The following is a 13,800-nucleotide window of genomic DNA, read 5'->3' as shown; positions in this document are numbered from 1 at the left end:
TATACAGTTTTCCACATCTATGACTGTGATAGCATTCCTATGGTCACACAATCAAAATTTGGATGCTTGGCAACTGGCATGTACTTATGACGGTTGCAGCATCCCGCGGTCATGTGATCCCTATTTGTGACCTTCTGACAAGCAAAGTCAATGGGGAAGCCAGATTCATTTAACAACTGTGATGACCCAGGGTGGGATACAAAATTAAACAGTCACAAAAAAACAGATGAAGCCCCTTTTATTCCTTCACTTTTCTTCCAAGCTCCAAATATCCTTGACTGGAGACAAAAAAAACTCCCACACAAGCAGTTACAAAAAGCAGGAAATGCCGTTTAAATTATAAAGAGTAAAAAATGACACAAACCAGGCAAGATAAGGGCTTGAAGATGTCCACAGATATCAGAACACATACTGGGAAGGACGTCAAACTCAGAGAGGAACAATAAACTAAAGATATTTCCATGCTTTGTTTCCAGTGCTCGCCAGTATGCATGTCCGTCCTGTTATCCAGTTGTCACAGCTGCAGCCCATGAAGAGGATCAAGGCCCTCTCCTCCCCAGTAGACCATGTGTCTCCCTTATCCTCTCCTCCCTGCGTGCCCTAGGATGCAGAGGGGATGGGCCTGGGTCCTCCTCTGACTGCCCAGCCGGCCTCTGCCCTTCCCCAGCCTCCTCCACAATCTCCGGAGCCATATCTCCACTCCCTGTCAGCTGTTCCTCCTCTCCCTCAGAGTCAGTCTCCACCAGGGGCATGACATTAACCATGTGACCAACTTAATAAGTGCACTGAACAATTGTGGCAAGGAAGCTTGTAAAATGGGACAACTGTCTTAACACTTAACAACCGCCTTGCTTGGCAACATAAATTTGTGCCAAGTTATGGTTGTAAATTGAGGGCTACCCATAGCCTGTTACACCATAGTTATATAGGAGAATTTGAAAGCTCTGTTATAGTGAAATTTTTAAGGTGTCATTTTTTTTCATATGTGATTATACATGCATTCAAATTATCCAGTCTTTATCAGGCTACTGTGTAATTTTTAAAACGGCAACGATTAACATTTGACATTAGTTACATATTATGAGCATATCAACCTTGTTGCTAATTGTGGTATGCCTAAACTAACTCACAGAGTATTTGCAACAGCAGGGTGTATCTATTCCATTGTGCTTGTTTCTGCACAACTCAGAAGTTCATACAGTTTTATCTTAGCAAAACAAGAACTTTTATTACAATCTATGGGTGTTTATAGTATTACACCTAAGAAGTGGTGACTGGGATCTCCAATGAGGAGCATACCAAAGTTAAAGGTGTGTGTGTGTGTGTGTGTGTGTGTGTGTGTGTGTGTGTGTGTGTCATATGAAAAGTATTTATTTGCAACTATATTTTCTTACACAAGGCAGTCTGTAGAAACAGCTCCGAATTTGGGTGGGTGAGAAATCCATGGCTCAAATACAAAAGTAGAAAAAAAAAGCGGTAGTTTTGGCTTCATTGCAATCTTTAATTTTGTTTTAATACTCATTCTTAACATCTGCACAAATCCATGTATAGCTTATTCTATAACAGTATTTTTCAAACTCTTTTAAGTGGATTCCAACTCCCAGAATTCTCCAGACAGCAGGGGAATCTAACCATTGTTCAAAACTATACTTTCCTTGCAGCTTAAGAGTGCTACTTTATCTTACGTAAGGGTGTGTGTAGAAGGCTACTTTGGTTTATAATGTGTTAACAGGCCTTTATTTGGGGTATGACTTGAAAATCCTGTCCAAATAATGGTTTATTGACCCAAGTTGACTGGAGGAAACCTAAGAGATACATAGTAATCATTATGAACAGTAAACAAAAACTCCCCCCCCCCCTTAAGTAGATTAAACTGCAAACTTGAAACATAATTTCATTGTTTCCTTATATGAAAAGATACATCCACAAATGTAAAGTAAAATGTAGCTGAAAATAGGAAGGAGATCGTTATAAGTTACTGGGGTCAAAGCATGCTGTGGATAGACTTTCTCTTAAGACTTTTATTAGTGATTTTTCATACTGAAAGGACAGCAAGAAATGTAAACAAGCAATAGCAGAATTTGCATTTCAGGGACAGCCAGAGTTCTGCAGCCACCTTTTCAAGTCACTTATGAAGCTGCCAAGTGCCTCAAGCAAAAGACAAAAATAGCTACAAGTCAAGGAAGACTTATTGACTGACGGGGGTCAAGGAAGGTAAAATTGTAAGGAGGAGAGAACGTTTGTGTAGAGAAGGAGAAAAATCAATGAGAGAGAGAAGTTTTGGGAGATCAAATCACAGAATCAGAGAAAACTCTTGGAAAATAGATTGGGAAAATAATTAAAGAAAGTTGGAATATAATAAGAAAAACAGCAGAAGTCAAGGACAAAAATGGGGTAAGCTAAGATTGCTGTAATTTTTCCCATTTGGGCTCTGCTCAGATCAAACTGAAAATCTCTCTCTGTCTGGACACTTGATGAGTTGTGATCAGAAAAATGCAGCACTTGCTAGAGACGGAGGTTTCACTTCTGCCTTATGTTGACTACAATAGATAATATGCATTAAGCTCTTCCAAAATGTTCTGTAAAACTAGGGTTTAATCCCAATCTTGGTGACCAATCAAAATCGTTCCATTATGTCTAGGATCTCACTGAAATGCCTTGAGGATAGCATTTTAATCCAGGTTAGAGAAGTTCTGCTTTTAAACCAATCATTGCTTATAAGAAGCATACCTCTCTAAGCAGAAAGTTCAGGTTTCCTCATTATGGCTTTTAGCCACATAGGCAACACAGAAGGAAAGTTTAGAAACACCTAGCATTTTTTGAATCACTTGTTCTTATGTCTACAGTACCTGCATGATACTTATCTATACAGAAAAGAGAATTTTAGATGTTTTCTCAGGGCAAGATTGCCTATGTCAGATATATATATAAGATTGCAAATGTCATATAGAAACATCGCTTAATAGGAAAAGATACACACACATATGTATACACATACATACATATATGGCATTCAGCTTTGTTCAGGTACACATATACATACATATATGTATATAGATAGGGGTGTGTGTGTGTGTGTGTGTGTGTGTGGTATTCAGCTTTGTTCAGGTATTTTCCCACGTCATTATAGTTGTGCTTTTAAAGTTGTAGCAACGTTTCGGCAGAATCCGAACAGAATTGTACACAACTGTATACAGAATTGTACACAATACAGAAGCCTGATGATGGCAGATGAGATTCTGCCCGAAATGTTGCTACAACTTTAAAAGCACAACTATAAGGATGTGGGAAAATACCTGAACAAAGCTGAATACCATTCATGTAAGTACCCGCGAAAACTTAACACACACACACACACACACACACACATATACACACACACATATACATACATATACACATGTAATGCGTATATATATATATATATACACACACACACACACACACACACACATGCATACATGAAGGTAGGATGGATGGATGGATGGATAGATAGATAGATAGATAGATAGATAGATAGATAGATAGATAGATAGATAGATAGATAATCTTTTCCCATTAAGTGATGACAGCACCAAAAAGGTCTGCAAAGCCCCCTTCCAAAATTAATTCCTATTTTTTCATTCCTATTATTTAAATTTACTGCCCAACTATAAATACATGTGTATATTGCCAGACTGCTAGGAAATCTATCTTGAGTTCCACAGGGCAAAGTCTTAATCTTTCCCGTCTTTTCAGAAGCGGGGGTGGAGGGAGAGGAAAACAAAGAGATCTGGCCCAAAGTGAGCCCTTCCAGCCCAGGAAGGGGGAAGCAAAGCTTGGAAAAGGATCCCCCAAAATTAAATGATCAAGGGGACCAGGCAAAAGTTTTTGGGTAAGACTTTAATTTATTATTTTTTTTACATTTTATAAAGGTCATTAAAAAAACACAAATACTTTCAACTGCAGCCTTTTCAACTGTTGCGGGAAGGGCTGGTTCTTTCTGGGAGCGACGAAGCGAAGGGTGGAAAAAAAAAACAGAGTGCAAGCAGGAAAGAGGATGAGAAACGGGGCAGGCGCACAGACTACAACTCCCAGAGTTCCCCGTCAGGCCGTCCAGCGCTTCAGGCGAGAGAAAAGAGCGGAGGGTAGGGGAAGAAGGGCTCGCGGGGCATGCTGGGAGTTGGAGTTCCGAGCTTTCCGCGGCACAAGCGACCAAGGGAAGGCTAGCGAGACAGCGGAGAGACAACGCAGAGAGGGGGAAAGAGAAGTCAGACCTGAGCGCTTGGAGCGGGCCCTCAGCTCCAGCATTTTCCAGCTCACATCGGCCAGAGAAGACGCCATGGCGGCGGGAGGAGGAGGAAGAGAAGCGGCCCACTCAAAACTCCGCCCGAAGCGACTGGGCTGAAAAGGCCCAGCCGCTTTAACCCCGCCCCCTTGTCAGTAACTCAACGGTTGCTAGGCTCCGCCGTAAATACACACCTGCTTCCCTCCGCGCAGGCGTGCTGAGGCGCCGCCGTAAAGCGAACCCGGAAGTCGCGCGGCCCTGGCGGCGGTGCTGGCTGCCCAGGAACCGGCTGGAGTTGACGGCCCGCTATGGGGGGACCCTGCCGCCCCGCCCTGGTTCGGTGTGGCCGGTCCTCGCTGCTATGGCCGTCGCCGCTGCTGCTGCTGCTGGTGACGGCCGGGGCGTTGCTGAAGCCCGGCCGAGCCTTGCAGAATGTCACCTCGCAGCTCTTCGGGGCCGAGGCTTTCGGGACGCTGGCCGCCTTCGGGGACTTCAACTCCGACAAGCAGACCGACCTCTTCGTGCTGAGGAGAGGTGAGAAGAAGAGGCCGAGGCTTGCTGAGGAGTTGCCGGGGCCTCGCTCTATCTAATCCAGGGTCTCAACCTTGGCCACTTTAAGACTTGTGGACTTCAACTCCCAGAATTCCTCAGCCAGCTTTGCTGGCTGAGGAATTCTGGGAGTTGAAGTCCACAAGTCTTAAAGTGGCCAAGGTTGGAGACCCTGCTGTAGTCTGTTTCAACCTGGAGTGGGGGGATGATGGGTGATTTCTTTGGGGCTGACCCCTTTTTTATTTATTCAGGGCTTTGAGAAGCTTAGAAATGGCTAAAAATGGGCATATAGGCTTCTCTAAAGGTTGCTGCTTAGTCAGGTGTGAAGTAGGGGAGGGGGGGTGTTTGTGGTACTTTGTGGGTCCCTGCCACGCCCCATTGCATCGCATGATGGGGAAGATCGACTTTATTTTTTCAAAAAGCTCTCAGAGTTATCCTGAAAGCATAATTATAAACCTGTATCTGGTATAATATTGTGCTTTCTGTGACGTCTGTGGGGAGTTTTATTCCTGCGGTTGGTAGGAGTGAGCATTGGGGATCGGATGGATGGATAGATGGATGGATAGATGGATGGATCAGGAGACCATGGGAATGCTGCAACAGTTACAAGTGTAAAGTAAAACTGGTCATACGTCACTTTCCAGTGCCAGTGTAACTTTGAATGGTCACTAAGTGAACTTAGCCAAGGACTACCTGTACTGTATAAGTAACTCAAGGTGGCAAACATACATCATGTTCCTTCCTCCTCTTATTTTCCCCACAACAAGAACCACGAGAGCTGGGCTAAGAGAGAGGGACTGTCCCAAAGTCACCCAGCTGGCTTTCATGCCTAAGGTGGGACTAGAACTCACCATCGCCTGGTGTTTGGCCCAGAGTTGCCCAGTTGACTTTCATGCCTAGGCAGGAGTAGAACTCCCAGTCGCCTGTTGATTGGCCCAAAGTTGCCCAGTTGACTTTCATGCCTAAAATGGGACTAGAACTCACCATTGCCTGGTAATTGGTCCAACTGGCTTTTACCAACAAATGAATTTACCAATGAATTTGTCAACAAATGAATCCAAAATAATCATGCAGGATTATTTTAATATAGCAAGTATGACACATAGAATGATACTAACATCTTCCTGTATAGTGTTTGTACCTTCTTAATGTTTTGGCCTCTTAAATGTGTTGGTATAGGAACAAAGGCTAACAGTGATTCATAAACTGGTTTACTTACATTGTTTTCCTTTTGTTGGTTAAGAAAAAAGCATGCTGAAATGTGATTAGCAGACAAGAGACTTGAATGTCATGATTGTCGACATCATGAGCCAGAATGTGCCATAAATGTTTCTCTTTGGCATGTAAACAAAGCAGATATCCTTCTGCCAAATAACTACTGACACAGAAAGCAATTTTCTTCTTGTGCTAATGTGTTTACTTTATGAAAGGTCACAAAGTTACTTGTTTCATTTTGGCTTCAATATGTCTGAAGACAAGTAGAGTCTGTGTTTTTTTTACGTGTACAATAAATTAAGGCATGGTGCACTTTGTTAAACTCACAATTGTGATTTCCTGATAAGAATGAAGCTTGAGAGACTCCTTGTTGTTACTGATAGAATGCTAAAGTATTTTGTGGGTTGAACTCCATATAAAAAAGAATCTTAAGGGTGCTAGAGGGATGAAAGAAATGTAGCTTTTTTAAATTGGCACTTGTGTATTCCATACCTTTATGAATAAATCAGAGATGATACCCACCCTGGAGGATTTTGCTACTACATCAATAGCTATCACTCCGTTTATCTGTTTTGATTATTAAGTTTTCTTCATGCTTTTTATACTATATAAACCACAACAGGTAATTGTGCAATTTCAAAGAGATACATTTGTAAATATACAAAGAATAGAAAGCAGTAGGTTGGGCTCTGCAGAGGAAAGTTTGTTCCTTTTCTAAATATGCTAGTCTCTTTCTTTGATTTATTGTATACTGATAAAGATCAGTAGGAAATGTAATTTGCAAATCTTAAGTAAAAAAAATATGTTACAGTACTTTTCCATTTGGTTTACTTTTCATTTCACAGCTATATTTTAAAGAAGACTAAGGCGTTTGTTTTAATTGTTTGAAAATTTCATAGCGATGGTTTTTTAAAAGGGAGAATTTAAAAGAATTAAGGACTTCCTGCATACAGCAGTAACTAATAAACTTTCCTGAAGTTGCAGTGTGAACTTGGAGTTTACCGATTATAGAATAAGAATTGGAAGGGACCTTGGAGTTCTTCTAGTGTATCCACCTGCTCAAGCAGGAAGTGCTGAAAGTGTTCTAGCATTTACACATGAAATAAAGATAGAGTGTCATGGATATTAAGTAGACTTAGCTTGATCATTATGATCCATCTATGCATATCATGCAGGGTAAACAAGATGACAGAGATAAGCTCTGTTACTGTACTTTTAAAGCCCAGAACTTTCAGATATCATCCACAAGTGGCCAGCCCCTTTCCTAATTCACTAAACTATATGAAGAAGGAGGTATGGCTGAGTTGCTTGATTCTCCTATAGGCAATCTCAATAAAACAATAGATGATTCGTCACTGAAGGCAGAGACTAGACATCCACTTGTCAGAAACGGTAAAGAGTCTCCTGCTTGATCAGGGGGTTGGACTAGATGACCTATAAGGTCCCTTCCAATTCTGTTGTTCTGTCATTTTAGCCTTCCTGGGGAGTTGGTTTTTTATCTGGTCTAGCTAGTGAGGCTGACACATATATGGCCCCCAAACCTGGAAAAGACATCATACGTGCTTCTTATTTAGATGATGAGGTAAAATAAGGTGGGTTGAAAAAGCAGTCATGAAGGCAGAAAGTTAAAAGACTGTCCATCTGATATTTGTTGTTGCTGTTTAAAAGTATGTATTTCCTTCTCCCTTTACAGAGAGTGAATTAAATATCTTCCTTGCGGACCAAAATGAGCCTTACTTTAAGCCTAAAGTCAAATTACTATTAAGGTAAATGCAGCATACTGGAATTGTTCCAATGGATTTTGTGTGCTGTTCATTCTATGTATTTGAATGTTAAATGAATCTTGCTATAATACTCAGGTCTCAAAGATCTGTTTTGTAATGCTCATATGGGGAATTTTCTGCAGCTTCAAAGATGATTACAGTAATAATTTATGATTTATCTAACTCATAGTGATGTTTTACATTCATAATGAAGCCGAATGCTACATAACATGAACTAAGCCCTTTTTTGAAGACAATGTACCTTTCAATAAATGTGCTCAGAGCTGTACATGCAATATATACATTGGCATTTCTTTTAAAAAGTATTAATGAGCCAACGGTTTTCAGAAAAATATTGTTGATTATTTTCAGCTTGCTTGTTGCGCTTTCTGATGTGAAACAGTATATAAATGGGGCAGAGGGGATGTGGCCATTTTTAGAAGCATAAGATAAAGATAAACTTTTCTCTTTGAAGACTCTTTTTGGAGGATGAAAATTTCTGTTCTCTGAACTAATCCTGAAATGTGAAATCATTTAAGATTTAACCAGAGCTACAGAATTTAGGAAGGTACAGTGCTGAATATTATTTTGTTAAGATTTTACCCTGAACTAGAACAAGTGTATGTAAGGCAGCATATATAAGTGGCATTTCTTTCAATTTTAGTTTTGATATAGCATACTTGGTACTTTTTAACTTTTGTTCCCTTAATTTTAGGGATGTTGTGATAACCAGTGTAGTTCCTGGTGATTACGATGGTGACTCACAAATGGATGTCCTTTTGACAACTCGTCCAAAAAACCAGCCTAATGCTGACCTATCAGTCTGGATTTTCTGGGGAAATAATCAAACTTTAGGTAAGCTATATTGCAGTGATAATATCCAGAAAATATTGATTGAGTTCTTCTACAAAGCAGCTATAAATATCCCTTTTCTGAGGTGAATGTGAGAGGTGAATGTACTTTAATTCAGTTTACACATAAAGGTTTTCGTCCTTGAGGGGGTCCTTGGTGCTCTCTGAGCTTGGTTGTTTTCTTGCAGACGTTTCATTACCCAACTAGGTAACATCATCAGAGCTAAGTCAGGGTTTAATTGTTGACTCTCCCTGGGCACAAGAGACTACGTAATAGTGGAAGGCCATGTTGTAGCCAAGAAATATGTAATATCTCCTCATACCTCCATTTTGATTTAGCTGAAATTCTAGAAGCATGTTGCTCAACCTCAAGCTAGAATACCCCTGCCTGAAAAAGAGTCAGGTTATGTTTAATAAATTCACCGAAGAAAGAAAAAAAAGTTGATATCTGAAGAAGAACTAGACATAGTAGACCACTACATATATCTTGGCCGATGCATCTTGACAGAAGGTGATACAAGGTGCTTTAGAGATATTAAGAACATCTGTTCAGGGCATGGTGCTTTTATGGCCTATTGTTATCAATCAAAGTAAAATCATGATCGAAAGGATAAACACTTCACTACAGGAAAGCATATTGGACGTTATAGTCTGGCCCCCTTTAAGTATTATGACTGTAAATAAACAGATCTATCTTCTGTTCCTTCAATTTCTTCATTTCTCCTACTCCCTCAGATGAAATAGGAGAATCTCTTGGACAGTTCCATTTTCCTCAGGAATAGGAAGAGGATTCATTTCAATCTGGAGTAGATACAAGGAATCCTAAGAAATAAAACCAATAGTTGAATGTATATAAATGTGAAAATGTAACAAATGTGACCCCCTTTTTTCTTTTTGTCTTTCCCCCCCAGATATAAATCGTAAATTTGTAGCAAATAAGACATTTTATGATGAACCATTAATCATGGAGTAAGTACATGCTTATTGTGAGATTTTTTTAAGAGCGAAATTATAGGTTGATACCATTTTTATCTGATTTTTTTTTAAAAAAATAAACGAGATTGGATAAAATTGGTGGTGTAACTTGAATATCCAACTTTTTTTGGTTTTGTTTTGCTGCTGCTGATGAAGTTTCAATGGTGATTTAATTCCTGACATCTTTGGCGTTACCAGTGAATCGAAAAGGCCAGAAATACTGATTGGCAGGTAAGCTAATTTCTTCATTACTGTTGCATCCTAAGAGTTTGCTATACAGATGGTCCTCGACTTACAATGGTTCATTTAGTGACCATTCGAACTTACAACGGCACTGAAAAAAGGGGCTTACGACCGTTTTTCACACAACCATTGCAGCATCCCCATGGTCGTGTGATGAAAATTCAGACACTTGGCAAATGGCTCGTATTTATGACCGTTGCTGTGTCCCAAAGTCGTGTGTTCATCTTTTGCGACCTTCTGACAAGCAAAGTCAATAGCCAGAGTTCACTTAACAACTGTGGCAAGAAAGGTCATAAAATGAGCCAAAACTCACTTAACAACTATCTTGCCTAGCCACAGAAATTTTGGGCTCAAGTTATAGTTGTATCTTGGGGAATATCCATACAATAGTTCTAATACTTCTAATTGAGAGTTGTGTATTTTTATGGAACCAAACTTTGGCTATAAATTGATAATTAACTGAAAAATTGAATTGTTGCAAGGCAATTGTAACCTATGGTTCATATTTACCGAGGATAGTCCTCGGTTTAAAACCACATTTGGGACTACAAATTCTGTTGCTAAGTAAGTCATGTCACTTTTGCCATCTGGTCATTTAGAGTAGATTAGATTAACAGAGTTGGAAGGGACCTTGTAGGTCATCTAGTCCAATCCCCCTGCCCCCCTGCCCAAGCAGGAGACCCTACACCATTTCTGACAAATGGCAATCCAATCTCTTCTTGAAAGCTTCCAGTGATGAAGCTCCCACAACTTCTGAAGGTAATTTCTGTTCCATTGGTTGATTGCTCTCACTGTCAGAAAATTTCTCCTTATTATTGAATCTCTCCTTGTTCAGTTTCCATCCATTATTCCTTGTCTGACCTTCAGGTGTCTTGGAAAATAGATTGACCCCTTCCTCCTCTCTGTGGTAGCTCCTCAAATATTGGAAGACTGCTATCCTGTCTCCCCTGGTCCCTCTCTTCCCTCGACTAGCCAGGCCCAGTTCCTATAACTGTTCATTGTATGTTTTATCCTCCAGTCCCCTAATTATCCTGGTTGTGCTTCTCTGCTCTCTTTTTAGAGTCTCAAATCTTTTTGATAGTGTAATGACCAAAACTGGATGCAGTACTCTAGGTGTGGCCTTACTGAGGCTTTACAGAGTGGTATTAGTTCCTCACTTGATCTTGATTGTATCCCTCTGTAATTCAGCTTAGGATTGCATTGGCTTTTTTGGCTGCCGCTGCACACTGCTGGCTCATATTTAGCTGGTTCCCAACTTCCACCATTGACTTTACTTATCAGAAGCTACCTAAGAAGGTCACCATGGTGATAAGATGACCCCAAGACCTTTTAACTGTCATCAATAGACGCTGATTGCCAAGCCCCTGAAGTTTGATCATATGACCATAGGTGATAAGTGTGAAGATTGCTCGTAAGTCACTTTTTTCAGTGCCGTTGCAACTTGGAACAAATAACCATAGGTCAAGGACTACCTGTTTCATAGAAGATTCATTCTTTCTCACCTGCAATGAAAGGAGTTGAAGAAAGTTTCTTGATACTATATTTGCTAGGCACAGTTTACAGTTATTTACATTAAATGTTTGCATTAAAAGAAAATTACGTGAGCAAAAAATGTTTCTCGGTTAATTTTAAATCAGCTAAATGTTTTTAAAATTACGACCATGCAGGTTTCTTAGTATTAGAAATTCGGAGGAATGTATAATGCCCTTTTTTATGGGACACACCCAGAGGACTGCCATGTTTGGACAAGGGTTGCACTTTTACAGGTAATCAGTAAGAGAGCTCACCACCTCAACAGTAAAATGATTTATTGTGAAGTGTTTTGCACCTCCCGGAGGCTTTGTAGCAGTTCTGTCAAGACAAACACATCACACTTAGAGAAGTCAATCAAATTATTCTCCTGTTTCCATAGAAACAGCCCAGCAATTTTCTAACTTGTGTCCCCCTCAGGCACCTAACTATTTTAATTAAGCAACGTGTTTGGTATCCTTCAGAATTAACTTTTGTTAAATAAAAAAGGGGGAAAGATCCAGTCATTTAGATAAACGAGGAAGTAAATTAAGACCCTGGTATTTGAAGACACAAATTGTGATAGTTGGTACAGGTTGGATTTTGCCCCAGAAATCTGTTTGTGGCATTTTCTTGCGCAGGACAAATGTGTAGCGTAAAAAGCAGTGTTTTGTTTTAGAAAGCATGCTTTATGTTTGTGTGGTATAAATATAGGTGGGCCTACTTTTCAAATGGGTGTATTAGTTGACCATTAAGGTAATTTCAGTCTTATCGAGATTACTTTATAAAATCTGTGACCTTACAAAACAAAGCCTGCAAATTGCTCAGGGATTATACGGCAGTAATTACAACCTTGCATGAGTTTTGTTAGAAGATTTTAGCAGCTTTCGAACTGTTAAGGGAAAAAAACACACCTCTCTATTCTTAGTTCTCTTCCTAACAAATGAAATATGTTTTAATAGTCGTGCACGTGGTAAGACAAAATCCAAGTTCCCTTAAGGTGTTGAGCCACAAACTACTTGGTTGATATATTTTGCAAAACAGCTAGCAATACTGTGAAGTATCTTTTATTTTTTTGCCCGATGGAACAAAATGTGTGAGCAAAACATTTTTAATTGCCTGAACCTATGGCACTAGTTTTTCTCTCAATTTAAATCAACTTTCAAATAGTTCAGGTACAGAAATCAAATTCCATTGATGTATTAATCAACAGAGGAGACTTAGTTGGAAAGCGAGACTCAAGGGAATAAACATCTTAAGCCAAATCTTCTTAAAGAATACTTAATCATTGAATGAACTGGTCAGAGGTTTAGCAGCATAGCAATTTCAATTAAATGTATTTTAATCATCAGCTTAAAAAAAACTTTGAGGCAAATGGCCTGGCTTATTCATATTTTTTCCTTTGTTTCTTATTGCAAACAGTTGTCTTACTAACACAGTTTTAATTATTCTTTTAAGACGTAAATTGGGTCTCCTTGTGTCTATATACAGTTCAGCCTATTTTCAGTTACCACTCCAAAAGTAAATTATTAGACAGTTGTTTGCTAGTTGAGTTCTTCGTTACAGATAGTCCTCGACATATGAGCATAATTGAGCCCAAAATTTCTGTTGCTAACTGAAACATTTGTTAAGTGAATTTTGCTACAGTTGTTAAGTAAATCACTGCAGTCTTAAGTTACTAACACAATTGTTAAATGAATCTGGTTCTAATATTGACTTTGCTTGTCAGAAGGTTACAAAAGAGAATCATATGATCCTTATATGACACTGCAACCGTCATACATATGAGTCAGTTGCCAAGCATCCCAATTTTGATCATGTGGCCATGGGGATGCCGCAATGGCCATAAGTGTGGAAAATGGTCATAAGTCCCTCTTTTCAGGGCCGTGGTAACTTCAAACGGTCACTCAATGAAAAAGTTGTAAATCGAGGGACTATCTGTACTCATTTTTGAGAAGATGGGACGATCTTTGAAAACATGCCAGGGAAGGTGCAAATTCGACAGACAAAAAAAACCGAACCGAAAGAAAAATTCCAAACCCCCGTTATTGGCAAAGTGTAAATGGATTCAAATTCGAAACGTTTCAAGCTCACGACGCCCTGCTTCTATCTTCAAACAGCTGCTCTAAGATTTCAGAAAGTGTTCTGAGCTCAAAATAGCATTGCAAAATCAGAAATGTGCAAATGTGCAAGTGTCAGAGCTCCTTCTCCTCCAAGGTATGAAGTTACACCTCCACCTTCCAGAAACTATTTAAGGCAGAATTGCAAGGGCATGGCTATTGGGTGGTGGACCCAATCCAGAGTGGGTGCCATTAAAATTACTGAGAGCAATTTTGCGAATGCCCAAATGCGCTTCTTCTTAATGTAGATCGATGACTAGAATTGAGCATCACAAGGGCAGAAGCCTGAATTGGGTTCCTATTTTTAC

At 39.7% G+C, this 13,800-nt stretch overlaps 2 protein-coding genes across 7 annotated transcripts in view; one reads left to right on the top strand and one right to left on the bottom strand.

The window, feature by feature from the left end:
* Positions 1 to 4,429, bottom strand: part of PHKB (phosphorylase kinase regulatory subunit beta) — a 104,333-nt gene extending 99,904 nt beyond the window's left edge. For 2 of the 5 annotated variants that reach the window (XM_087940665.1, XM_087940664.1), the window contains exon 1: positions 4,257 to 4,422. Coding sequence is in view for 2 of the 5 variants with exons in the window: in XM_026713995.2 (XP_026569780.1) it covers positions 4,257 to 4,323 (67 nt within the window). In the remaining 3 variants the exon portion in view is untranslated. Of the gene's footprint in view, positions 1 to 4,256 lie in introns of all 5 variants that reach the window. The other 3 variants (XM_026713995.2, XM_026713994.2, XM_026713996.2) reach the window with 2 other exon arrangements.
* A 62-nt stretch (positions 4,430 to 4,491) lies between these two features.
* Positions 4,492 to 13,800, top strand: part of ITFG1 (integrin alpha FG-GAP repeat containing 1) — an 84,425-nt gene continuing 75,116 nt past the window's right edge. For both annotated transcript variants that reach the window (XM_087940667.1, XM_026713997.2), the window contains exons 1-5: positions 4,492 to 4,801; positions 7,725 to 7,797; positions 8,510 to 8,649; positions 9,557 to 9,614; positions 9,777 to 9,851. In XM_087940667.1, the coding sequence (XP_087796793.1) occupies positions 4,576 to 4,801; positions 7,725 to 7,797; positions 8,510 to 8,649; positions 9,557 to 9,614; positions 9,777 to 9,851 (572 nt within the window). In that variant the 5' untranslated portion in view covers positions 4,492 to 4,575. The remainder of the gene's footprint in view (positions 4,802 to 7,724; positions 7,798 to 8,509; positions 8,650 to 9,556; positions 9,615 to 9,776; positions 9,852 to 13,800) is intronic.

This window comes from Pseudonaja textilis, chromosome 11 (assembly GCF_049901715.1).
Source record: "Pseudonaja textilis isolate UNSWEBS1 chromosome 11, rPseTex1.2, whole genome shotgun sequence".
Taxonomy (NCBI): Eukaryota; Metazoa; Chordata; class Lepidosauria; order Squamata; family Elapidae; genus Pseudonaja; species Pseudonaja textilis.
The sequence above is the reverse complement of the archived record's forward strand: the minus strand, read 5'-3'. Positions and strand labels throughout refer to the sequence as shown.